Genomic DNA, 23,785 nt, shown 5'->3' on the forward strand with positions numbered 1-23,785 from the left:
GGCGGGCGCTGCCGTTGCCAGGGCAACGGGATCCGGAAGCCGCGGCCGGCCCCGGGCAGCCGTGGAGGCGGCGAGCGCCCGGCCGCGGCCCCGCTGAGCGGGGCCAGGCTTGGACCTCCAGGCCGGGGTGAGCTATGCGGGGCCGGACGAGAGGTGCCCGGTGCCGCGCTGTCCCATGTGCCGCTTGGCCGGGACTGCGCGGTCCCGGCGCCGTTCCCGCCGGGGGCAGATGGTGCGGCGGGAGCGGGGCAGGGTCTGCCGGCGGGACGGGGACGTGCCCGCTTCCGGGCTGTGCGTGTGCTCCGTGGCTTCCAAACAGCCCGCCCAGGCGCTCGGGGCCGCGCAGCCCTGAAGCGGGCGGGAAAAGCCTTTTTGGATCCCGGTCGGAACTGTTTGGGGCTGGAGCTGCTGCCCTGCCAGCCCGGCCGGGCTGCGACACTCGCGGCTGCACCGAGGCTCCAATCCCACCCCCCCGGGTCCTCTCTGCCTGTCCAGGGGCTGCTGGGGCAGGGAATCCGGCCTGGAATCCCGCGGGGAAGGAGGGAGGGAAACCAGAACAGAAGGGCTGGAGCGAGGGGCCCCTCGCTTCTGTTCCTGTTTCCCTCCCTCCTGTTCCTGTTTCCCTCCCTCCAGCCTTTCTGGGTTTGTTTCTCTCCTTCCCTCCTTCCTTCCCCGCGGGCCTCCAACCGGAGCGCCTCTGCCGGGGGGGAACGGCGCGGCCGGTGCCGGTGTGGTTCGGTGTGTCCTGAGAATCTGCCAGGCTTAGCTGCTGCTTGGGACCTGCTTTGCATAAGAGCTCTAAGCAGGGAGCAGGCTAAGGACAGGGGAAGGTGAAGAGGGTGGTGAGGGCTCAGCGGCAGGCGGCCCGGGGTGAGCCTGCTCCAGCTGGGGTTGGTGTTTGGAGCCCAGTGCTGGCCCCGCAGAGCCCTGGCTGGGACTGTCTGCAGGGGGAGGGAATGAGCTCTGAAGCTGTGCTGAAGGGATGCCAAGGGCCCAGCAGAAGCAGGGCTGAGTCCTTGCCTGTGAGGTAGGCAGGGCAGCAATGCTCCCGGGGTGGGACAGGTGGAGCTGGGATCCTTTTGGAGCTTCTGAAGTGTCCCCTGGGGAGGGCAAGGTGAGCAGGATGTGGAGGAGCTGCCCTGCCCTTGAGCAGTGCTGCTGAAGCCCAGGGACTGCTGCCCAAGAGCTGTGCTCTGCTCTGGGACAAACCTCTTACTGCTCTCTCTTCCTTCCCTGCTCTCCTTTCAGCTCAGCTTTTGCCAGGTAAGAACAGCCTGAAGCAGGAACTCCTCTTCTCTGTAGTATCTTGAAAGCCTGGAGGGGGTCTGAGGAGACCTCCTGGGCTACTTCTTGGCCCTTCCCATCTGCAGCAGGCCTGGCAGCCCCAATGCCCCTTGTTCCCTGGTGCCAAGCCTCCCATGGGGCTCTTCCTCACTCTGAGTGATGGAGAGGGACTGCTCCTGGGCACAGCTGCTCCTTGTGAGCATGCTCTGGTGCAGAGGGTCTGCTGCTGGGCACAGCTGCTCCTGGGCACAGCTGCTCCTTGTGAGCATGCTCTGGTGGAGAGGGTCTGCTCCTGAGCACAGCTGCTCCCTGTGAGCATGCTCTGGTGGAGAGGGTCTGCTCCTGAGCACAGCTGTTTCTTGTCACCAGGCTCTGGTGGAGAGGGTCTGCTCCTGGGCACAGCTGCTCCCTGTGACCATGTCCTGCTTCCTTGTGCAGGGGGCCATGGCAGAAGCCACGATATGCATTGGGGACCAGATCATCCTGGAGGAAAACTATGATGAGAGCTACATCCCCAGTGAGCAAGGTAACTCCTCCCTGTGCTGCCAGGGGCTGGGGCAAGGGGCTGGGGCATGCAAGTCACCCCCAGGGGTAGGGAGAGCCTGGGGGGAGGGGTGGGACGAGTGGGATTTCAGAGGAGGCAGAGCTGCAGAGTCAGGGTTTGGGTTGTGAAGGTGGATGCCAGGCTGCTCACTGCAGCTCTGAGCACCCTCATTTGGGGACTGAGGCTTCCCAGGTGCCCACTGCTCCAGCTGGGGGGGTTGGCTTTGCTGCACAGAGCCTGCTGGAGGCCATCTCCACACATTCCTCTTCTCTTCTCCTAGAAGTCCGGAATTATGCTTGGGAGATTGGGATCAACCCTGAGAAGGAGCCAGAGCTGATCTGGCTGGCAAGGGAAGGCATCATGGCCCCGCTGCCACCTCAGTGGAAGCCCTGGTGAGAGCTCTGGCAGCAGCTGTCCTGGCAGCAGAGCTGGGTACTGGCTGGTGGTGGGGGGTTGGTGCCAGCACAGATGTGCCTCCTGTGGGTGGGGGAGCTCAGCTCTCCTTTGGAGGGGTGGGAAGAGTGGTTGAGAAGCTGGCAGAGGAGATGAGCAACCCCTGTGAGAGCTGCTTCACAGACTGACAGAATGGGTTGGGTTGGAAGGGACCTTCAAGATCATCCAGCTCCAGCCCCCTGCCAGGGGCAGGGACACCTCCCACCAGCCCAGGCTGCTCAGGGCCTCATCCAGCCTGGCCCTGAACACCTCCAGGGAGGAGACAGCCACAGCCTCCCTGGGCAGCCTGTGCCAGGCTCTCCCCAGCCTCACTGGCAAGGATTCCTTCCTCACCTCCAGGCTCAATCTGCCCTCCCCCAGCTCCAACCCACTCACTCTCCCCTTCGTGGGGCGTAAGGGGCTGGCATGATCCAGCCAGAATGTTGTGGGAGGTGCAGCTGCTCTTGTGTCTGCTCTTCCATCTCCTCACACTGCCTTTGCCCTCCAGCCAGGACACCAATGGTGACCTCTATTACTTCAACTTTGCCACTGGGCAGTCCATGTGGGACCACCCCTGCGACATTCAGTACCGAGAGCTCGTCCTGCGGGAGCGAGAGAAGCTGCTGGCACAGGGCCCCCTCAGGAGGAAAGAGAAGAAGAAGAAGAAAGACAAGAGAGAGAAGACAGAGAAAAAAGAGAAGAAGGAAAAGAAGGAGAAGCAGTCCCTGAAGCGATCCCCAGTGAGTAGGACTCTGCTTGTGGCGCCCCCGGGGCAGGCTGGGCAGAGGCTGAACGCTTTGGGTAGGGAATGAGGCTGAGTCCCTGCTGCAGAGGAGGGTTGGCAGAGTTGCACCTGGCCTGGGGCAGCTTTCTGCTCATATTTATCTGCTCAGGAGATGCAGCCAGGGATTCTCCTCCCTTCAGTGTCCTCTGCTCAGATGCCCTCGGCTGTTCTGCTCCCCCTGGCAGGAGAGTCCTGAGCCAGACCCAGATGGGTTAGAGGAGAAGGCAAAGAGAGAGCAGCAGACATCAGGAGGCTGTTTGCAGGCCTGTGGCCAAACAGACTGCCCCCCCCCCTGCTGGTGCCAGGGCTCAGCTGACCCTGCCAGACCTCCTTTGGTGTGGAGAGGATGGTAGGAGGAGGCCTCTCTCTTAGCAGCTTTGATCTTGATGTCCAGCAGGGCCTAAAACACCTCCAGAAACGTGAGCCAAGCTTTGTCTCGACTCCTCTGCCTCGCTGTCGTGGTGTAGAGGTTAGGCCTTTGTGTGTCAAAGAAATCCTCTTCCCAAGGCTTTGAGGCTGTCAGTAGTCTGCTAGAGGCCCTTGAGGACAAAGCCAGGCTCTTTGAGGATGAAGGGCTGAAAGGGAAGTGGAAGATGAAAGCCATGAGGGCTGAGTGTCCGTGAGCCTGATCAGTGCTTCGCAGCCAGGCAGCTGCAGGACTGGAAGGGCTCCAGTGGAGGGGAGTCCAGGTGTGCTGCAAGCCAGAGGAAAAGAGCTTTTATCCCAGGAACAATGGGAACTGCTCCCTTTGATCCTAGCCTCACAGATAACTGGAGCTTGCAGGAGCCACTTAATGTGCTCAGGAGGAGCTGGGATCCCACAGCAAGGGACCTGGGGGAAGAAGTAAGAAGAGAAGTTGGAGCTGAGGCTTGGGGTTGTGCTGCCATCAATCCACACAAAGCAGGGAGAGCATCAGCAGGCCTGAGGGAAGGGCTTTAGAGCAGAGGGAGCTGATGGAGGCAGGAGCCAGAGAGCAGCAAAGGTTTGCTGGAGCTACTCCACAGACCCCCAGGAGATCACAGCTCTGCTTCCAGAGGGGAGATGCAAGGGAGGGAATGCTGTGCACCTCCATTCTGCAGTGGTTCTCTGGCTTGCCCAAACCTTTCCAGTCCCTATTGCTGCATCCTGCCCTTCACTGGGAAGGACATCCCAGCTCTGTTGTCTCTGCCCATAAGCAAATGCCTCAATTTAATAAGAACTCAGCAAATCTCCTGCTCTGAAGACCAAACTGAGCTGGGAGCTTGCTGTGTGTGATGTTAATGAATTGCTCTGCTGGTGCTGCTGCTGCTGCCCAGCTGTGGCTCCAGCAAATTGCTAGCTCAGGTTTCTCCTGAGCAGTGTGAGGGAGCTGTGGGGTAGCTGCTGAGGGCTCTGGCTATAAATATCAGACAAACTGCAAATCATCTCCAAAGTTTGAATGAGCCTGATGGAAATGAGTTTATCTTTGCTGAAGGACAGTGAGCAGCACCCCCTGCTCCAGCCCTGGAGTTAATGGTGTCTGGAGAGAGGAATTAGTGAAGCCCAGAGGCTGATTTATTCTGTTAGCATTGCTGTGGCAGTGACTGGGTGGAAGAAGGATTGCTGCATATTCATCTCCCTCTCCCCATCCCTCAGCCTGGGGGTGGATTGAGTGTCTTCAGCACCCTGTCAGCTGAGTTAGAACTGTCCAGGGCAGGGAGCTCCACTGCTGCCCTTGGAGAGGATTCCAGTGTCCCAACTGCTCTCCTCCCTGTCCCCATCACCCCTTCTCCAGGGGGCTCCTGGTCAGAAGGGAGCCTCCATCCTCCTGGCAGCCTCCCTTTGTGCCCTGCTCCCTGGTGATAAGGTCTCCCCGAGGGACAAACCCAGCTCCCAGCCTCTCCTTGCTGGTCAGGGGTGGGCTCAGCAGCCAGCAGGGGAGCGTGCAGTAAGGAGGGTGGGCTGTGCAGCCCTGCTCTCCTCTCTGAGTCCCTGCTGCATGCTCCAGCCCTTAGGCAGCCTGCTGGCACCCATCCCAGCCCCCCGGGGCCCCCTGGCGCCGCTGCGAGGCCCCGGGGCAGCGCCGGCCCCCACCCGGCCTGGGGCAGCGGACTCGGAGCGGGGCAGCTCCGTGGACTCCAGCCCCGTGGGCACGGCAGGAGCGCAGGTAAGGCTCTGTCCTCGCTGGGAACGAGCCCTGGGGGCACACTGCAGGGACCTGGGGCACCTAGAAGCTTCAAGGACAGCATTTGAGACTGCTGTTGGCTCTTAACCCTCTGCTTCCCTGCTGCCTCCCGCTGCTCCTTGTCGCTGGCTGCTGCTGGGGAGCTCTGCTGCGTCCCGCAGGCTGACAGAGGGAGTTGGTGCCCTGGCTGCTGGGGGTGGCTGAGAAGTCTGTTACTTGTGGCAGGGCTTTGCTTTGTGTCCAAAGGAAAGGTGAGAGACAGCACAGCTGCTGGCCCCCAGCAGCAGCATTCCCTCTCTGCTTGCTGGCCAGGAACAAAGGAAGGCAGCAGAGGCTTTGTTTGCCCTTCCTGGAGGAATGCAACCTTTGCAGCCCTGCCAGAGGGCTGATTTAGTGAGTGTCACCTTTGGGTCATCCAACCCAGGAGGTTAAGTGGTCAGGAATGGATCTGTTTGAAGGGAAACCCACCAGTGAGCAGCAAACATCACAGAGCAGCACCTGAGGGGTTGCTCCTTGCTGGCTTCAGCCTCCCCCCAGCTGGCTGTGGGGCTTTGGGCTCCTCCTGCTCCTGAGGCTGTGCTGTGAGGCACAGGCAGGTGTGGCAGATGTGCTCCCATGGGACAGGAACCCCTTAGGTGCCAGGGGAAGAGTGGCCTCAAGGAATATGGCTGTGGCTGCAGCAGCATCCTGGGCACCCCCTGGGAGCTCAGCAGCTCCCTGCTGCTCCCACAGGCCCCAGGGTTTGTGTTTGTGTCTCCCTTCTCTCTGCCTCTGTCCTCTCACTTCCCTTCTGCTTTGCCTTCAGCCTGCAGAGCCCTGCAAGCTCAGCCTCCAGAGCACAAAGCTGCTGGGCCTGGTCTGTGAAGAGCTGAGCTCCCTGCACACAGCAGCCCTGCAGGAAGGGAGGAGTGAAGAGGAGGAGAGTGAGGAGGTAGTGTGTGGGCCTGGCTCTGTGTGTGGGTAACCTCGGGCTGTGGAGCCTCAGGTGATGCTCTGCAGGTGCCAGCTGCCTGCCCCTGGCTGCTGCATTTCCCCCTGGGCCTGGATTTGTGCTGCACTGCCTCTGTGTGGTGTTTGGTCACCAAAGAGCACCTAATGTGCTCTCCTTGTGCTGCCTGGAGCTCCCCTGGGCTGCTGTGGGCTGGAGCAGGATGGGTTCTGGGCAGTGCTGGCACTTCCCAGCTCAGTCTCTGCTCAGGCTGGCACAGCCAGGGGCTGCTCCTGGGGAGAGCTCCTGGGGGGCAGAAAGGCTCTGGCTGGGACTTGCTCCATCCCCATACTTCCACCTTGCTGTGGCTCTGCTGCCTTAGTTCACTGCTCAGGTCCCCCCCAGCCCCTCCTGTGGGGCAGGACTCAGTGCTGGCCATCTGCTCCTCCACACCTGCAGAGCCTCCGTGGGACATCCAGGTGGCTGAGGAACCTGCACGTGGATGTCAGTGCCCTGGGAGGCAGCTTTGAGTCAGAGGTAAGGAGCACAGGGCAGGAGGAGCTGTGGCACTGCCCAGCCAGGGGCACAGCAGAGGTGCCCAGGGGCTGTGGGGCTTCTGAGCAGGACCCCCCTGGGGGGTGTGGGGGGAGTGCAGATGCCCTCCCCAGGGCACAGAGCTGTGGTGCCCAAGGCAGGGCTGTGCTGGCAGGAGGGTGATGGAGGCTGAGGCCCTGAGGAGCAGGGTGGAGCTTGGCTTCCTTCTGGGTGAAGAGAGAAGCTTGCAGCCCTGCAGCTGGTGGGCAAGCTGGGAGCTTCCTGGGGCTTCCTGCCCTGCTGCTCAGCCCCCTGGCTCAGGACACTGCTGCTGGGGAGCTGGCCCTGCCCCTGGCCCCCGAGCAGGGGGGTGCCCTGTGGGGGGGCATGTGCCCCGTGGGGGGCTGCCCTGTGGTGCTCCCTCTGTGCCTGTGGGGCTCGGGGTGCCAGGGGCACAGTGGGAGTGCTCTGAGCAGCCCTGCAGGCTGGCCCTGCTGTCTGGGCTGACATTAATCCTTCCTCCCTGCTCTGAGAGCTCTGCTCCAGCATCTGAAAGGCAAATTAATTTCTTTCTAAAGTGTTTTACAGCCCTCCCTGATCCTCTCTGCAGCTTACAGTCCTTAAGCTGTAAAGCACTTAGCTGCCAGCCCTGGGCACAATGGCAGAGCTGCAAAGGCTTTGCTGAGGCTCTGAAAGGAAGCTTCCCCCCCCCCCCCCGCCCCCAGCCCTCATCTCCAGGCAGGCAGCAGCCTGCTGGGGGCCCAAATTTGCCCCCCAGAAGCAGGAGCTGCCCTGGAAATGGGCAGCAGGGCCTGGCTGCTGGGCAGCAGCTGCCCTGCTGCTGGGGAAGGGAATTCTGCTGTGCTTCCATGAGAGGGCAGCAGAAGGGCATCAGGAGGAGCAAGCCTGAGCTGCTCTCCAGCTTCCAGCAGCAGAGGGTTTGGGGAGCAGATCCGAGCAGTAATGGGGGGCAGGGGTTGCAGTGGCCAGGGCTGAGCTCCCCCAGCCAAGCAAGGGAGGAGGATGTGGCTGCAGTGACCTGCTGGGGGAGAGGGCAGGCTGTGGGGAAGGAGCCTCTGGGAGAGAGGGAAGGAAAGGCTCCTGCCTCAGAGGGCTCTGCTGGAGCTATCTGGGGAGAGAGGCTGGACCCAGCCCCCGGGTGAGGTGCTGGAGGACTTGGTGTGAGCTGTGTGCTGCTGCTGGGCAGCTTGGGTTGCTCATGGCCTCAGCTCTCCCCTGGCCTCAGCTTTCTTGCCTCATGAGCTCCTGTGGTGCAATAGTCCCTGCAGACATGTGAGGTCCAGAAGGGCTTTGGGATACTGCTGGAGGAGGAGGGCAGAGGCCCTGGCAGCACCCCTGGGTGCTGTGGCAGCAGAGGGGAAGCCCTGCTGCGGTGCCTGCAGCTTGGGAGGTGCAGGCTGTGCCTGCTGCACAGGGCAGTCTCTGGGCAAGCACTGGGAGCTGAGCTGGGGTCCTGTGTGCTGGGCACTTACCCTGCCAGGCCTCCTCAGCAGCTGGAGCTGTGGGGGATAAACTCTGCACACCACAGCTCCTGTGGGGCTGGGCTGGAGCCCTGCTGCTGCTGCCCAGGGCAGGGAGGGCTGCTGTGGGCACAGCTCTGCTCCTGGAGAGCCTCCTGCCCCAGGGCTGGGGGTCCTGCCACAGGCAGGTGGCTCTGCCAGCTGGGGAAGCTGCTGTGAGGGCCTCTGCTGCTGCATGTTGCCCACTCAGCAGGAGAAGAGCAGAGCAGAGGAGGGAAGCCACAGCAGCCCCGTGGCTGATGGTGCTGGAGCTGATCTGCAGCAGCAGGGGAGCCCTGAGGAGGAGGCTGGCAGCCTGGCAGAGGTGATGAGCATCATGGCATCAAGGTCCTGCTTGCATGATGTCACTGGAGCTCTGCATGCAGCAGGCAGCTCCTGGGGCTGTGGTGTGCAGCTGGCAGTGTCTCTGTGGCTGGTGGAAGTGTTGCATGGGGAGAGAGAGAGCAGCAAACTCCCCAGGCAAGGCCGAGGGCTGCCGCGCCGAGCCCTGGCAAACCAAACCTGCTGGGCTCAGGGACAGAGAGGGCCACAGGCAGCTCTCCAAGGTGGAAGCATGCAGGGGTCTGCTGCAGAGGGTGGAGGGTCCTCCCCTTGCAGCCACTGCTGCCTCTCATCTGCTGAGCCCCTGGGAGCTCCAGAGGCAGCAGGGCCAGGCCAAGGCTGAGGCTGGCAGTGAGTGTCCCTCTGCAGGGAGTCCTCTGCCTCGGGAGGGCACCGGCCCGGGCTGGAAGCACCCAAAGCTCTGCTGCTTGCTGCAGGAGAGCCCAGGCTGTGTGTGCTCTGTGTCCTCCTGGCAGAGGGGCAGGGATGTGGTGGCCATAATTGTTTGGTTGCTGCCTAGAAGGAGTCTCTGAGGTCGAGAGAGCCTGGAGAAGGGAGAGAGTCTCGCCCGGACTCCGCTGCCGCCTGCCCCCCGACGCCAGCCCAAGGCCTCCCTGGGGATGCTGACAGCAGCCTGTCTGGCCTGCAGGAGGAGGAAGCCCCTGGGAAGCAGGCTGGGAGCCAAGCCCTGGCTGAAGAAGAGGCAGAGGTGGAGGTGGAAGCTGCCAGCTCTGCAGCTGAGGGGCTGGAGCCGCCCGGCGGGCAGGGGCCGGGGGCAGCCCCCGAGCTGAGCGGCCTGGCCGGCAGCCTGGGCTCTGAGCCTGGGGGTGAAGAGGGAGAGGAAGGAGCCAGGGAAGAAGCAGCAGCAGCTGATCTGCAGCCAGGCAGCAGGCTGGACTCTGGCCAAGTAAGAGACCTGCAGGGGCTGCTGCAGGGCTCTGCAGGGCCCCGGGGCTGGAGGGCTCCTGGGGCGGCTCCTGGCTCTGTGCTGGGGGCAGGGAGTCATGGAACAGGTTGGGCTGGGAGGGACCTTCAAGATCAGCCAGTGCCAACCCCCTGCCAGGGGCAGGGACCCCTCCCACCAGCCCAGGCTGCTCAGGGCCTCATCCAGCCTGGCCCTGAACACCTGCAGGGAGGGCACAGCCACAGCCTCCCTGGGCAGCCTGTGCCAGGGTCTGCCCAGCCTCACTGGCCAGGATTTCTCCCTCATCTCCAGCCTCAGTCTGTCCTCCTCCAGCTCCAATCCATCCCCTCTCATCCTGGCACTCCCAGCCCTTGGCACAAGTCTCTCCCCAGCTCTCCTGGAGCCCTTCAGGTCCTGGCAGAGTGCTCTGAGCTCTCCCTGCAGCCCTCTCCAGGCTGCCCAGCCCCAGCTCTCACCACCCTGAGCTGCTCTTAGTGCTTTCCCAGCCAGGGCAGTGTCCTGGGTGGGCACAGCTGCTCCCAGGGCCCACTTTGGAGCTCACTCTCCCCTGCACACCCAGAGTGCTGGCCAGGGTGGTGCCAGGCAGAGCCCTGAGCCGTGGCAGGTTGGGAGGAGGGAGGCTCAGCTGCCTCTGCTGCCATCTGTACCCAGTGAGCAGGTTCTGGGGGCTCACAGCCAGCCCAGCTGCCCCTGCTGCTTTGTTCTGCTCCTTCTGCTGTTTCTCTCAGCTTGGGCAGGGCTGGGCTGGAGGTGTAAAGGCAGCAGGCAGCTGCCAGCTGCCAGGCTTGGCACGGTGGGGGCCTGGCTCTGGAGCCCTCGCTGCTGCCTGCCCCCCACTCCCCTGCCTGGGGGGCTGGAGGGGAAGGGAGCTGCCTGGTGCTGCAGCCCCTGGCACTCAGCCAGGCCAGGGTGGGCTCTCAGAGCCCTTCCAGGCTGCTGCTGCTCTGCACACATCTGGGGGGGCTGCAGAGAGCCTGGCAGGAGCACAGGAAGCAAGTGCCCTGTGCCAGGGCTGCCTGAGCAGCTCTTCTTTGTCCTGCCCAGGCCCATCCCCTGCCCTCCTGTGCAGTGCTGTTCAGTCCCTGCTGCTTCCCTGGCTCCCAGCTGGCTGGGGGGCAGAGCAGGGCAGGCTGTGACTTGTGTCTCTCAGCTCTCCCAGGCCTCTGAGACCAGCCATGGGGGGGAGGAGCTGCCAGCCTCCAGCCAGGACCCTGAGCTGCTGCAGCCTCTGGTGAGTCACAGAGAGCTCCCTGGGCTTCCCCTGCCCCTGGGCAGCAGCAGCCAGCTGGGGCTGTGCCAGGCTGGGACCTGCCAGCTGGGGCACAGGCCAGAGGGGCATCCTGCACTGGGCAGGCTGGGGGTGAGGGAACAGCCCTGGGAAAGTAGGTCAGAGGCAGCTGGGGCTGCAGGGATGGCAAATCCTGCTTCAGGGGGCTTGGCAGCTCCTGGAGCTCCCAGAGGGAGCCCTGAGGAGAGGGAGATGCCCAGCAGCATCCCTGCATCTGCCCAGGAGGCTGCCAGGGGCTCCTGGGGCACTGCCTTCTGCCTCAGGTGGCTTGCAGAGGTGTGGGGAAGCTGCTGGTGTCCCTTCTCCTGTCACCCTGCACCTAGCAGGGGGTGGAGGTGCTGGCCCCCTGCTCTGCTGGCCCTGCTGCTGCTCCCAGGGGATGCTGGCCAGGAGCCCTCCAGGCTGCTGTGTGCTGGAGGCCACAGGGATGCTCCTGAGCTCCCTGGGAGCTGTGCTGGGCAGGGGCAGGAGGGGCCCTGCTGCCTGCCATCCTGTGCCCATGGGGCTGGCTCTGGCCTGAGGGTGAGGGGGCCCTGTGTGGGGCACAGCCTGGCCTCCCCCTCTGCTCTGCCCTGCTGAGGCCACAGCTGGAGTCCCCAGGTCAAGGGCAGGGATCTGCCCTCCCAGGCAGGGCCTGAGGCTGCTGCTGGTGTAAGGGCAGGGCTGCAGCTCCTCCCCTGCTGCCAGGGAGCTCTCCAACCCTCCTCTGCCTCCTTCCCCCTGCCAGGCAGAAGCTGCCTGCAGCCAGGGAGGGTTTGCTGAGCTGCTGAGCTCTCTGGAGTCGAAGCCATTAGGTACAGCAGGGCAGGAGGGGGCCTGGGAGAGCTCTGCCCAGGCTGATGTGATGGAGGCTGACAGCACTTGCAGGGAATCCTTCTGCTCTTTGCTCTGCTGAGCATTTGCATAAATTACTCTGCCTTAATTGGGTGTGGGGCAGGGGCTCTGCTCCCCAGGAGCCTGTGGAGGAGCTGCTCTGCTGGGCTCCAGCACCTCAGCAGGGAGCCTGAGCCCCCAGTGGGGCTGGCAGCCTGAGCAGCAGTGTGGGGACAGAGGGCTGAGGAGCTGCTGGCTGCTCCAGGGGCAGATGTTTGCTGTTTCAAGTCCTGGCCAGGCCACAGAGCAGGCAGCTGAGGCTGCTCAGGAGGTGTTCCAGGGGGAAGGGCTTCCTCAGCATCCCCTCCCTGCTGTGTGCTGGGGAGAGCAGTGGCAAGTGCCTGGGCAGGGACCCTGTGCCCTGCCCATCTCAACCTGGGCACCAGGCAGGGGGGAGTGCTGCCCTGGGCTGGCTCCCAGGCTGTGCCCTTCCAGGCTCTGTTGTGCTTTCCTGGCTCTGGCATTGCTCCTCCAGGTGTTTAGCTTCCCCTTTGAGGGAGTGTGGTGATCCTTGGCTATGGAAAGTGACCTCCAGCAGAGCCCAGCCTGTGCCCAGAGTGCTTGGTGCTGGCAGGGAGCTCCTCTCCTGTGCTGGCAGAGCAACCCCAGCAGCCCTGGCACAGCCTGCAGGCCTCCCAGTGCTGCTGGAGGGCTTCCTGTGCCCCTTGCAGGCCTTGGTTCCCTGCAGCAGGGGAGGCTGCCACATCCAGCTGGGCCTTCTGCAGCAGCCTGAGGAGGCTCTCTGGTCCTCAGGCTTGGTGCTGAGGCACTGGGCTGGAGCTCTGCTGCCCTCCAGCAGAGCCTGAGAGGTGCTGAGAGGCTGTGGTGGGGCAGGGGCAGCAGGGCTCACACTGCTTGCTTCTACCTGCAGGCCCAGGAGCTGGGAGGAGAGGAGAAAGGGCACAGCAGAGCCAGAGCAGAGGAAGAGCAGAGCCAAGGAACAGCAGCTGGGAGGTATGGCACACTCCCTGCCTGGGCTGCCAGCCTCTGGCCTCTGCTCTCTGCTGATCTCTTCTTCTGTCACCTCTTCCATGCTGCAAAGTGAGGGGGGTCAGAGTGCTTGTGAAGCCCCAGGAGAGAAGCATTTTGCTGTGGAGGAGCCCAGCCTGGAGGAGGTGGTGGCCCAGGAGCCAGAGGAGGGAGCAGAGGGCTCCCTGGAGAGCCCCCAGAACATGTAAGGGCTTGGCTGAGTCCTGGTGGTGTGATCATGGCAGCTTCTGCCCTCCTGGTGCCCTCTGGGGGGTTGGAGCTGGTGTTGGCACAGCAGGAGGTGGGGGCTGGGGGCCCAGCAGAGCTTCAGCTTCTCTCTGTGCAGACCCAGGCAGATGTTCCTCTGGCTCTTCACTCTCTGCTTTCCCCCTCAGCCTCCCTCACACCTCAGCACTGTGCTGTGTGCTGCCTGCAGAGGCCAGAGGCAGGCTGGGCTTGGAGCTGTGCAGCTCTTGGGGCTTCCTGCTGGCCACAGCTGGCAAAGTGGCAGCAGACTTCAGGCTGCACTCACGGCCTGGGCTGGCACAAGTGGCACTGCCAGCCCCTGCTGGCATCAGCCCTGGTGCCTGCAGCTGCCAGAACCTTCAGGGCTGGCACCAAGGCAAGCTCTGGGGGGCAAGCCCCAGGCTGTCCAGGGCCTGGTGCTGCCTGGGGGGCTGTGGCTCTTCCTTTGCTGGTACTCAGCTCTCTGCCAGCCCTTTGCAAAGGAGCTTCCCCTTCTTGGCAGGCAGCCTGAGGAGGAAGCCAAGCAGGAGCAGTCCTTGACCCAGCCCAGTGAGTCCCTGGAGGCTGCAGCCAAGGGGCTGGAGCAAGAGGAAATGCCTTGGCTGCAGGCAAAGGAGGAGAGGGTTCAGCAGTTCCAGCAGGAGATGAAGCTGCAGGAGGAGGAGGAGGAGGCTGAGAAGCTTCAGCAGCAGAAAGAAGAATCCCTCAGGTGCATTCCCCTCTCCCCTCCATCTCCCCTGTCTCTCCCAGCAGCCTCTCCTGGCTGGGTTGCCACTGCCAGAGGCCACAGGCTGGAGCTGTCACAGAGCAGCCCCTGGAGGTGCTGCTGCTGGAGGGGTCCTTGCCCAGGGGGCAGGAACAAGGCTGGGGGGCAGGAGGGAAGGGCTCAGACCTGACACAGACAATCCTGTGTGGTCCTGGCCTGCTGTGGGTGCTGTGTGTAGCCCCCATGGGCTCTCCAGTGCAGCCCAGAGAGCCTCCTCCAGCTCTGCCTTGGAGCCCTGCAGCTTCCCAAGCCCTGGCCCTGTCTCTTGTGGGTGACCTGGGAGGAGTCTGCAGAGCAGTGCTTCACTGCCTGGCAGCTGCTCAGATCCTGGCCCCAGTGGCAGCAGCAGGGGGTGGGGAGGGGGCTGGAGGAGGTGAGGTTACCCCAGGGGAGCCCCCTGGGGCTGTGTGGCTCCCAGGGGGGCTCCCAGGCAGCACTTCAGGCAGTGGGGTGGCTGTGTGCACAGGGATCTGAGAGCCACCCCAGGGGCTTCTGTTGTTGGCACACTGAGGCAGCCAGCAGTGGTGGCCTGGCATGGCAGGGGTGCCCAGGAGCCACAGCTGAGGGCAAAGGGAAGAGAGGGCACATGCAGGCAGGAAGCCCAGGGGGGCACAAAGGCCCCCAGGTAGCTTGGCTGGGTGCCTGCTCTCCCTCCAGAGGAGGTGGCTGCCAGCTCTGCTGGCACAGGGCACGTTAACAACCAGTGCCCCAGGGGCCTGGTGCCCAGGGGCTGCATCTGCTGTGGCAGCAGCCAGGCTCTGAGGGTGCAGAGGAGAGCTGGTGGTGTGGAGCCCCCCTGGGCAGGCAGAGCTTGTGTGAGCAGCAGTGGGCTCCAGGCCCTGGGGAGGCCATTAGAGGACATGGAAGCCTCCTTCACCCTGCTTTAACTCTTTCTTTCCTGGCTGCTCTTCCCTCAGGCCTCTGAGGGCAGATCTGGCAAAGGCTGCTGAGGAGGAGGAGCTCTGTGTCAGGAGGGAGGAAGCCAAGAGGCTCTCAGAGCTGAGAGCCACACTGGCTGCAGAGGCCCAGGAGGAGCAGGAGAGGATGAGGTGAGAGAAGCTCTGCTGCCACCCCTGGGGCCACAGGCTGCTGGGCTGGGAGGGAAGCCTCTTGCATGGCACCAGGGGCTGTGCCCTTCCTGAGCTGCCCACAGCTGCTGCCCTGCCTTGGTGGCAGGCAGGAGACCCTCAGAGGGGCCTGGCTGTGCAGGAGGCAGAGCTGAGGCAGTTCTGCTGGGTGTCTCTTCAGGCTTGTGACAGCAGCTGGGGGAGGCAGAGCAGCAGGCACTGCAACACTTGCACTTGCTGTTCCCTCTCTCAGCTGGAGCTTGCTCCCCACCTGACTGCCTTGCTGCTGGCTGCCAGGGCCTCAGCTGATGCTCTGCTAAGTCCCTGTGCTGTGGCTCTCAGGCTCCTCTGGCTTGTGTCCCACCCTGGGGCAGTCTCCTCTTGGCTCTGCCGTTCTGACCTGCTTCTGCCTCCTCTTGTTGCAATCCTGGCAGGGCAGAGCAGGAGGCCATGCTGCAGAGGCTGAGGCAGCAGTGGGAATCCCAGCAGGTGGTGGAGAGGGAGAGCCTGGAGAGGAAGCAGCAGCTTGCCTTGGAGAAGATGAAGCTGGCCTTGGAGGAAGCTCAGCAGAAGGAGATGGCTGAGCTGGAGCAAGAGAAGGAACAGTTCCTGAGGGAGCTGAAGGAGAGACTAGACAGGGAGAAGAAGGAGGTGAGGCCTCCACTGGCACCTGGGGCCAGCCCCAGGCTGTCTGTGCCAGCCTGGGCTGTTGAGATCCCTGGCACCTGACTGGCACAAGGGGAGGGTGCTGGGCATGCTGCCAGGGGTGGCACTGAGCTGGGGAGGAGGAGAACTCCACCCCAGTGTCCACTCCAGTGCTGGTGAAACAACCACCACTGAAATGGCCACACTGCAGCTGAAGGGAGAGCCAGAGCCCAGCTCCCTGCCAAGCCAAACCACCACAGCCCTGACTGCATCACAGCAGCTCCTTGGCTGCTGCCCTGCTCCTCCTGGGAGCTCCTGAGTGCAGGCAGCTCCTGGCCCTGCCAGCACAGGGTGGCTGAGATCCATTCAGCTGCCCTGGGAGGGGGGAAAGGCATCTTGGGTGGTTTGAGAGGCACTGCCCTGTTGTGCAGAGGCTGACTGCAGGCTCCTCCTGTGCAGCACTGCCCCTGCACACAGAGCTGCCCCTGCAGCCTCTCTTCCTCATGCTCCTGCAGGCTGCAGCAGAGCTGGAGAAAGAGTTTGCAGCTGAACTGCAGCAGCTGAGATCTGCAGCAGAGGAGAAGCACCACAAGGTAAGAGATGCTGCCCTCAGGATGGAAATAGGTTTCCCCCCAGCTGCTGTCCCCAGGGCTGGCCTGGAGGCTGCCATTCCTCTTTCTGCCCTTGCTGCATGTGCTGCTGGGCCATGCTCCAGGCAGGAGGGGGTGGTGAGCCTGCAGGTGCCGCTCCTGCCTGCGCCCTTGCTCCCCGTGGGAGGGCGCTGGCTGCATCCCCTCAGGAGGGTGACACAGCCCTGTGGGTGGCTTTCATGGCAGGTCACTGCCAGCCTGCAGAGCCAGCTGGCAGAGGCACAGAGCAGGGAGGAAGCTCAGCTGCAGGAAGCCTTGCAGGGGGCAGAGCAGAAGGTGCAGAGGAAGGCCTTCCAGCTCTCCGAGTACCAGCGAGAGGCAAGTACCCAGCTGGGCTGCTCAGCCTGCCTGGGCAGCTCTGAGGGGCCACAGCCCCTGCCTGGGGCTGCCAGCACCCCCCTGCAGCTTCTCCCCTCAGCCAGCTGCTGGCTCTGTGCTGCACAGGCCACAGCCTGGTCCTGGGCAAGGCTCTCTGGGCTGCAGCCCTCCTGTTGGTCTGAGAGGTTCCTCTCCTGGGGGGCTGCTGTGGAGGGGTGCTGGGGGTGCAGAGGGGGGGCCCTCCCCCCCTGGGTGCTGGGGGTGCAGAGGGCCCCCCCTGGGAGCTGGGGTGCAGAGGGACATCTCAGTGTCACCCCCACAGCTCAGTGAGCTCATGAGGGAGCGACGGCAGCAAGTGGAGAGGGAGCACGAGAGGAGGATGGAGAGGCTGAAAGGGGAGCACCAGGCAGCCCTGGCCCAGGCTCAGCAGCTGTATGAGGAGGAGGTACTGGGGGGCAGCAGTGGCTTTGGGGGGGGACCCCTCCCACCAGCCCAGGCTGCTCAGGGCCTCATCCAGCCTGGCCCTGAACACCTCCAGGGAGGAGGCAGCCACAGCCTCCCTGGGCAGCCTGTGCCAGGCTCTCCCCAGCCTCACTGCCAAGAGTCTCTTCCTCAGCTCCAGGCTCCATCTGCCCTCTCCCAGCTCCAGTCCCTTCCCTCTCATCCCCTCCCTCCAAGCCCTGTGCTGGAAGCCCCTTCCCAGCTTTCTCTCAGGTCCCCAGGGTGGCCCTGGGGGGGGGCTCTGTGGGTGGCCCTGGGGGGGGGCTCTGTGGGTGGCCCTGGGGGGCTCTGTGGCTGGCCCCGGGGGGGGGCTCTGTGGCTGGCCCTGGGGGCTCTGTGGCTGGCCCTGGGGGCTCTGTGGCTGGCCCTGGGGGGCTCTGTGGGTGGCCCTGGGGGCTCTGTGGCTGGCCCTGGGGGCTCTGTGGCTGGCCCTGGCTGCCTCAGAGGCTGTCTGGCCCCGGGCAGGAGCGGCTGCAGCGAGCGCAGCTGCTGGAGGGGCTGAGGAGCGAGGCCGCCCGCGTCCGGCAGCTGCAGCAGGCAGAGCTGAAGGCTCTGCAGGCACAGCTGGACCAGAGGCTCACTGCACTGCAGCTCCAGCACCAGGAGAAGGTGAGGAGAAGGCTCTGCCCAACCTGGTGCCCAACCTAACCCTGCCCTGCTCCAGTCTCAAACCATTGCTCCTGCTGCTGCCACCCCAAGCCCTCCTGAGCAGTCCCTGCCCAGCCTGCCTGCAGCTCCCTTCAGACACTGACCTGCAGAGCTGGTGCCAGAGCTGTGCCAGGTGAGTGAGGAACTTGGGCTGCTCTCACTCAGCCTCTCTGTGCAGGAAAGGAAGCTGCAGGATTCAGAAGCTGAGCTTGAGGCTCGCAGGAGGAACGTCCAGGCCAGAGCAGCTCAGCTGCAGAGCCAGGTGAGGCAGCCCTGGGGCCCACAGGGCTTCCCCTGCCTGGGCTGCTCCTCTGCATGCTTCCCTCTGCCACTCTCAGAGGTGCTCAGGCAGGGATTTGCTGCAGCATCCCTGCTGCTGCAGCCCTGTGGCTGATGGCTGCAGTGGGGGTGGTGCTCTGGGGGGCAGGGAGTGGCTGTAGGAGTGACAGGAGGGTCAGAAAGGCCTTTCAGGGTGGTGTGTCCTGCTCAGCATCCCTCTGAGTGATGATTTCAGTCAGTCCCTTCCTCTTCTCCCTGCTGCTCTGAAAAGGGAAGGAGGGCTCTGGCTCCTGGGCAGCAGAGCAGGAGAGGGAAGCACTCCAAACACTCCTGGGGAGCTGGCAGAGGTCCCTGGCTGCTGCCCCTGCCTGTGCCAGGGGCTGCAGGTGCCCTTGCTCCTGTCAGCCCTTCCTGAGCAGCACTGGAGTCAGCAAGTGAAGAGGTGGAGAAATGCTGGAGGCAGCCTGAGGCTGCAGGGCTGCAGCAGGGGCTGGGCCTGTGCCTGGGGAGCTGCCCCAGCTGAGCAGGAAGGGCTCTGCCCAGGGGGATGCCATGCTGCCAGCCCTCACCTGAGTGTGTGTGGGGTGGGGACAAAGCAGAACTGACACCAGGCCTCGGGGGGGTTGAGGCCTGGGGCTGCTCACCTGCTCTCCTCTCTGCACAGGAGGAGGCTCTGAGGAAGAAGAGGCAGCAGCTGCTGGAGGAGGAGAGGAGGGCTGAGCTGGAAAGAGAGGTCTGTGTGCCTCAGCCCTGGGCAGCTGCTGGGCTGGGGGCAGCACTGTGGCTCTGGAAGGGCAGCCTGGGGTCTGAGCTGCCCTCTGGGCTCAGGCTGCAGAGGCATCCTGCTGGCAGCTGCCCCAGCCCCTTCCCGAGGGGCAGGGAGCCCTGCTCTGCCCGGGGCTGGGCTCTGCTGTGCGCCCCCAGGGAAGCAGCAGCAAGCTCCTGGGCTCTGGTGTTGGGGAAATGGGGGTGAGGCATTGCTGGGCTCGCTCCTAGGACGCTGCTGCAGCCTCTCAGCTGCGGCTGGAGGAGGGCAGGAAGGAGCACTGCAGCCTCCTGGAGTCCATGCGGCAGCTGCGCGGCAGCCTGCAGGAGCTGCAGGAGCAGAAGGCTGAGCTGGAGGCTCAGGTGGATCTGCTGCAGGCACGGAGCCAGCGGCTGCAGAAGTACCTCAGGTGTGTGTGAGGCCTCTGCCCCCTGGCAGAGCACCTCAGCCTCTCCTCTGGGCTCCCTGGGGCTGCATTCCCTCCCCAGTCCCTGCGTGGTTCCACTGCCCGCTGAGGGCACGGAGGTCCTGGGCTCCCCTGCAGACCTGGCTGTGTGAATCCCTTTGTCCCTGCTCCTCAGGGTCCTTTGTCTCCTCCTCTGTCCTGGGAGGTTAATGAGAAGCTGTGAGCAGGGCACTGGGCTGCAGGGGTGAGACTGCCCTGAGGCAGCCGAGCTGCTGGGGCAGGGGTGGAGGGACGTGGCCCTGCCCAGCCAGGGCTCGTGTTGGACCTCACCCCGCAGCCCTGCACTGCCTGGGAGACCACTCTGGACCCCCCTGGGGCCAGCTGCCTGGGCAGGGGGTCCTGGGGAGTGCCACCACCGCTGCCTTCTCTTGTGGCAGCGAGCTGGAGGCAGCTGTCAGGGGCAGGCAGGAGGCTCTGAGGGACCTGGAGGCCAGAGAAGGTGTGGAACCTGCCGGGGGGAAAGCTGAGCTCCGTGTTGAAGACCTCCAGGAAGCTCCTGAAGCTGTGAGTGGAGCAGGGGGGAGGTCTCTGGCTGAGGGAGCCGAGGCTGCAGCTTCCCAGCTTCTGTTCCTGCTGAGTGACCTCCCTGGAGATGCCTTTGGCCCTGCCAGGGACATCACCATGCCTGGTGGTGGCTGTCACTGGGGGGAAGGAGTGAGGGCTGCTGCAGTGCCCCTGGGCCTGAGCCAGGGCTGGAAGCAGCCTCAGTGCTGCCCAGGAAGCTCCCTGGCACTGCCCTGGGACCTGGGCAATGCCATGCTGCCAGCTGGGGTCTTGGTGGGGGGTTCCTGGGGTTGAGTTCTTGGTGGTTGAAGCATTTCCCCTCCTCAGCACTCCCCCAGAGAGGTCCCTGCCCCATCCTGCCCCAGCCACGAGGACAGCGCCCCCCGGCTGGCACAGTGAGTGCCCTCGGCCCCGGGCTTCCTGCCCGCTCCGCACAGCCTGCTGGGAGCCCCCAGCTGGGCAGGGGCTGGTGGCACAGCAGCCTGCCAGCCCCCCCTGTCCCTCTGCAGCCTCAGGAGCCTCATCAGTGCTGAGGGCACCTCCCTGAGGGGGGCCAAGGCGTTCCTGCGGCGCCAGGCCCGCTCGGTGCGCCGGCGGCGCTCGGCCCTCAGAGCTGCCAGGCAGCAGTGGCAGCAGGACCTGCAGAGGGCCCAGGAGGTGGTGCAGGACCCTGACACCTCCCAGCTGCTGGAGGGCATCCACAGGAACCTGGAGCAGGTGAGCCCTGGAGCCTGCCTGTGTTGAGGCGTGGTGGCAGCCCTGGCGTGGCTGCCCGGCCCTGCACTGCCCTGGCCAGGGGCAGGGGCTGGTGACTGCCTGCACTGCTCAGAGTCTCCATGCTGGCAGCACCAGGGCTGCTGCATGTGGGGGGTAGAAGGGAAACCTTCTCCTTGGGCTGCCCCCTCTCTGAGGCACAGCCTCAGCCCCCTGCCCTGCCCTCCCCACGCTCTGAGGCTCAGCAGCAGGCTCCCTCCAGCCCACATCTCCTGGGCTGAGCAGCCCCCCTGGGGGCAACCCCACAGCCACCCCTGGGGGTTGCTCCCTGCCATCCCTGCCTCATCCTCCCCCTGGCTGGGCTGCTGCTGCCCTGCAGGAAGCAAAGCAGTTGGACCAGATGAGGTCAGCTATGCACAAGGGCCAGGTGCTGCTGAGGAGGAAGGAGGAGAAGCTGAACCAGCTGGAGGCCTCCCTGCTGGAGGAGGTGAGCACCAGCAGCACTGCTGCCTCAGCCTGCACACAGCCCCTGGCTGGAGTGAGGGAACACTTCCCTGGGGTGTCCGGGGGTGGTGGGAGGGGAGGGCTTGGCCCTGGGGCTGGAGGGGAAGGGAGGGCTTGGAGGGGAGGGCACAGGCCAGGCAGGAGCTGTGAGGCCTGCTTCAGGCACAAAGCACTCTGCTGCCATTCACCTGGCTGCTGGCTCTGCTGCACACAGCTGCTCCCCAGGGAGCCAAGCAGCCTCCTGGCCTCCAGCTGTAGCTGTTGGGGGCTGAGGCTGAGCCTGGCTGTGCCTGGCCAGTGCTGCTGTGGCTGTCCTGTGCTGGGGGGCTGGCAGCAGGGTTTGGTTGTGTTGTCTTCCTCCTCCTGAGCAGCTTTCAGATGAAGACAGCCTGAGGAGTGCTGTGTGCAGGAAGGTAACCTTTGGCCTGAGCAGCTCTGAGGACAGCAGCAGCTCCTCCAGCACCAACCTACCTCAGCCAAGCTGTGAGTGCCTGACTGCTGCTCCTGCCCTGCACCAAGCCCTGCCTTCCCTCACCTCTGGTGCACCTTCTGGGCTCCTCCCTGGTGCTCCTGGGTGCCTTGGGCAGCTCTGCTGCCTGTGACAGGGTTGAACATCTGATCTGCTGCCAGTGGGGGCAGGGCAGAGGGATGGGAGCACAGAGGTGAAGCCAGGGCATGGTGTCCTGTGCCAGGGTCTCCCCCATGGAGCTCCTGCAGTGCTGTGGGGATCAGCACTTTGCCAGGGCCCCTGGTGGCTGCATGGTGCAGCAGGACAGGAGGGAGGCAGTGGATGCCACACACCCAGGCCTGCCCCCCAGGCCCCACTCCTGCAGCACTGGGGGGGGGCTTGTCCTTCCTGTCCTGGTTCTCCTCCACTTTGTGCCCAGGCAGCCTCCAAGGCACCAACCTTGTCAGGGGCTGCCCAGGAGGGTTTCTGCCTCTATCCTGCTGCTGATCCCACTGAGCTGGGGGTGTCAGCAGCCCTCCCTTGCCTTCCCAGTGACCCTTCCCTCCCCTCTCTCTGGCAGTGGAGCTCAGAGCTGGTTTGTGCCCTGCCCCACAGCTGGAGAAGGTGCAGAGCCTGAGGGGCTCCCTGCAGCACATCAGCAGTGAGCTGAGTGGGGTCCTTGGCCTCCTGGACTCCCTGAGCCAACACCACTCTCCCCTCATCACCTCCACACCCTGCCCTGCTGGCCCCCTGCCCACCTATGCCTCCCTGGCAGGACTTCAGCCCCCTGCTGGGGGGTCTCTGGTGGACCAGTGGGCCTGGAGCCATGGGCTGAGCTCTGCTCTGGCAGCTGGGCAGCCTGGGGACAGCATCCCGGCAGGGAGATGGCAGCAGGGTCACCCAGGTAAGCCTCCTGCCCTCAGCCCAGCTGCTTGCCTGCCTCTGCTCAGCATTCCCCAGCCCTGCAAGGTGCAGCTGCCTCCCCTCCCAGTGCTGCTGCTGGGAAGGAGCTGAGGCCTGGGCAGGGGCAGCCCAGGGCGGATCTGGGCATCCTGCCTCGGTTCTGCCTCTCCTCTCCACCCAGGGAGGCAGCTGAGGGAGGGAGGGGGTGGGGGGCAGCCCTGCTCCTCCAGAAGCCTCCTGTGAGCTGCAGCTGGGGGTCCCCAGGCCTGTTCCCTTGGCACTGTGTGCTGGCAGGGGGCTCAGGGGCAGGGTGTCCCTGGCAGGGCATGGAAGTGCCCCCAGCTCTGAGTGGTGCTGGGGGGGGGGGGGGGTCTGTGCTAATGTCTCTTTCCCAGGTGGGTCCCCAGTGCTCAGTGGCAGTCCCAGGCCTCTGGACCCCAGGCTGGGCTACATCCCTGCAGGGTATGTGAGGCTCTTGCAGTGTTGCTGTGGGGCGGTGCCAGCACCACCGGGGGCTGAGCTCTGCCCTGCTGGGCAGTGCTGGCTGCAGGGGAGGGAGCTTGAACCTTCCTGCTGCTGTGCAGCTGGAGGAGGACGACAGCAGCCTGGTAGCAGGTGGCTGCTGCAGCAGGAGCTCGAGGAGGCAGCTTTCTGCTAGCTGGGGCTGCCCCTGGGGGGCTGCCCAGACCCCTGCTCACCCCCTGGCGTGCCAGCAGGGAGCAGATCCGCAGGCTGCAGCGCGCCCGGGAGCCGGAGCAGAGGAGCATCCAAGGGATGATTGAGACCAGCAAGAAGTGGTTGGAAGACTTCCAGAGGGGTTCCAAAGTGTATCCTTTGCCTGGCTCTGGGCTCTGATTGCCTCCAGCTTGCTGCAGCAGGTAGGGCACTGCAGCAGGTGAGTGCCTCAGGCTCGGGAGCCTCTGTGTCGGTGCCTGCAGAGGAGCTGTGCTCGGCAGGGACCTCCTGGGAGCTCTGCTTGACCAGGAGCCTCTCCCCCGGCTCCTGCTGTGCTGGGAGGCTCTGCAGGGCCCTGGGGAGCAGCATGGAGGAGGGCATCCAGCCCCCTGCTTTTGGGGCCCTTGGTCCAGCCCCACGTGGCTGTGGGCAGCCCGGGAAGCCCTGAGGTGCTGGCTCTGAGCGAGGCCTCTGTGCCATGCCAGGGCTGCCTCCAGCCTGTGCTGTGGGGCTGGGGCTGCCTGCCCAGCACAGGCTGGCAGCAGTGCTGCTGTCCCCAGCACCCTGCTGCTCTGAGTCCCCTGGCATGCAGCAGGCTGAGGCCAGCAGGGCTGCCAGGCTGGCTGCTGCCCCTCGGTGCCCATCCTGGCTGCTGCCTGGCTCACTCCTCCTGGGCTTTTCCTTCACCCTGCTGCCAGACCTCCCTTCCCAGGAGCACAGAAGCCCCCTGCCAGCACCCCCAGCCTGCTTCAGCTGGGACTGGATGACAACAGACAAATTAAAGTGTTCCATTACTGACAGCTGGGCCCAGTCCCCCCCCAGAGATACCTCAGGTGCTGGTGGTGCCAGGCCAGCCCCGCTCTGGCTTTGTGCTGTGCCCTTGAAGTGGTCTCTCTACAGGAGAGGGCTGGGGGGAGGAGGCAGCCAACTTCCCAGGTGGATTCTCCTAATCCTCTAACATGTCCAAATAGACTTTCCAGAGTGCTTAAGCCAGAGGTGGAATAGCAGAGCTCCAGTAAATCAACAGAGCTCTCATTGGTATGCCAGGGCTCACCAGCAGAGCCATGGAGGAGCTGGGCAGCGGGGAGGAGGTGAATCCAGCTGAGACTGTGTCAGGAA

General features: G+C 64.4%; 1 protein-coding gene across 1 annotated transcript; it reads left to right on the plus strand.

Moving 5' to 3' along the window:
• Positions 1-42: 42 nt before the first annotated feature.
• Positions 43-23,479, plus strand: CEP164 (centrosomal protein 164). Its single transcript, XM_054175997.1, has 32 exons — positions 43-127; positions 1,723-1,810; positions 2,109-2,220; positions 2,769-3,000; positions 5,011-5,169; positions 5,993-6,118; positions 6,575-6,652; positions 8,381-8,494; positions 9,035-9,133; positions 9,362-9,418; positions 10,587-10,667; positions 12,469-12,551; positions 12,640-12,771; positions 13,315-13,521; positions 14,496-14,627; positions 15,080-15,296; positions 15,806-15,883; positions 16,127-16,258; positions 16,581-16,703; positions 17,225-17,368; positions 17,586-17,669; positions 18,351-18,419; positions 18,683-18,861; positions 19,296-19,422; positions 19,750-19,817; positions 19,971-20,139; positions 20,516-20,623; positions 21,012-21,123; positions 21,669-21,992; positions 22,387-22,453; positions 22,708-22,818; positions 23,365-23,479. The coding sequence occupies exons 2-32, from the start codon at positions 1,729-1,731 to the stop codon at positions 23,462-23,464; spliced, it is 3,906 nt and encodes a 1,301-aa protein (XP_054031972.1). The 5' UTR covers positions 43-127; positions 1,723-1,728; the 3' UTR covers positions 23,465-23,479.
• The last annotated feature ends 306 nt before the right edge of the window (positions 23,480-23,785 follow it).

This window comes from Dryobates pubescens, chromosome 34 (assembly GCF_014839835.1).
Source record: "Dryobates pubescens isolate bDryPub1 chromosome 34, bDryPub1.pri, whole genome shotgun sequence".
Taxonomy (NCBI): domain Eukaryota; kingdom Metazoa; phylum Chordata; class Aves; order Piciformes; family Picidae; genus Dryobates; species Dryobates pubescens.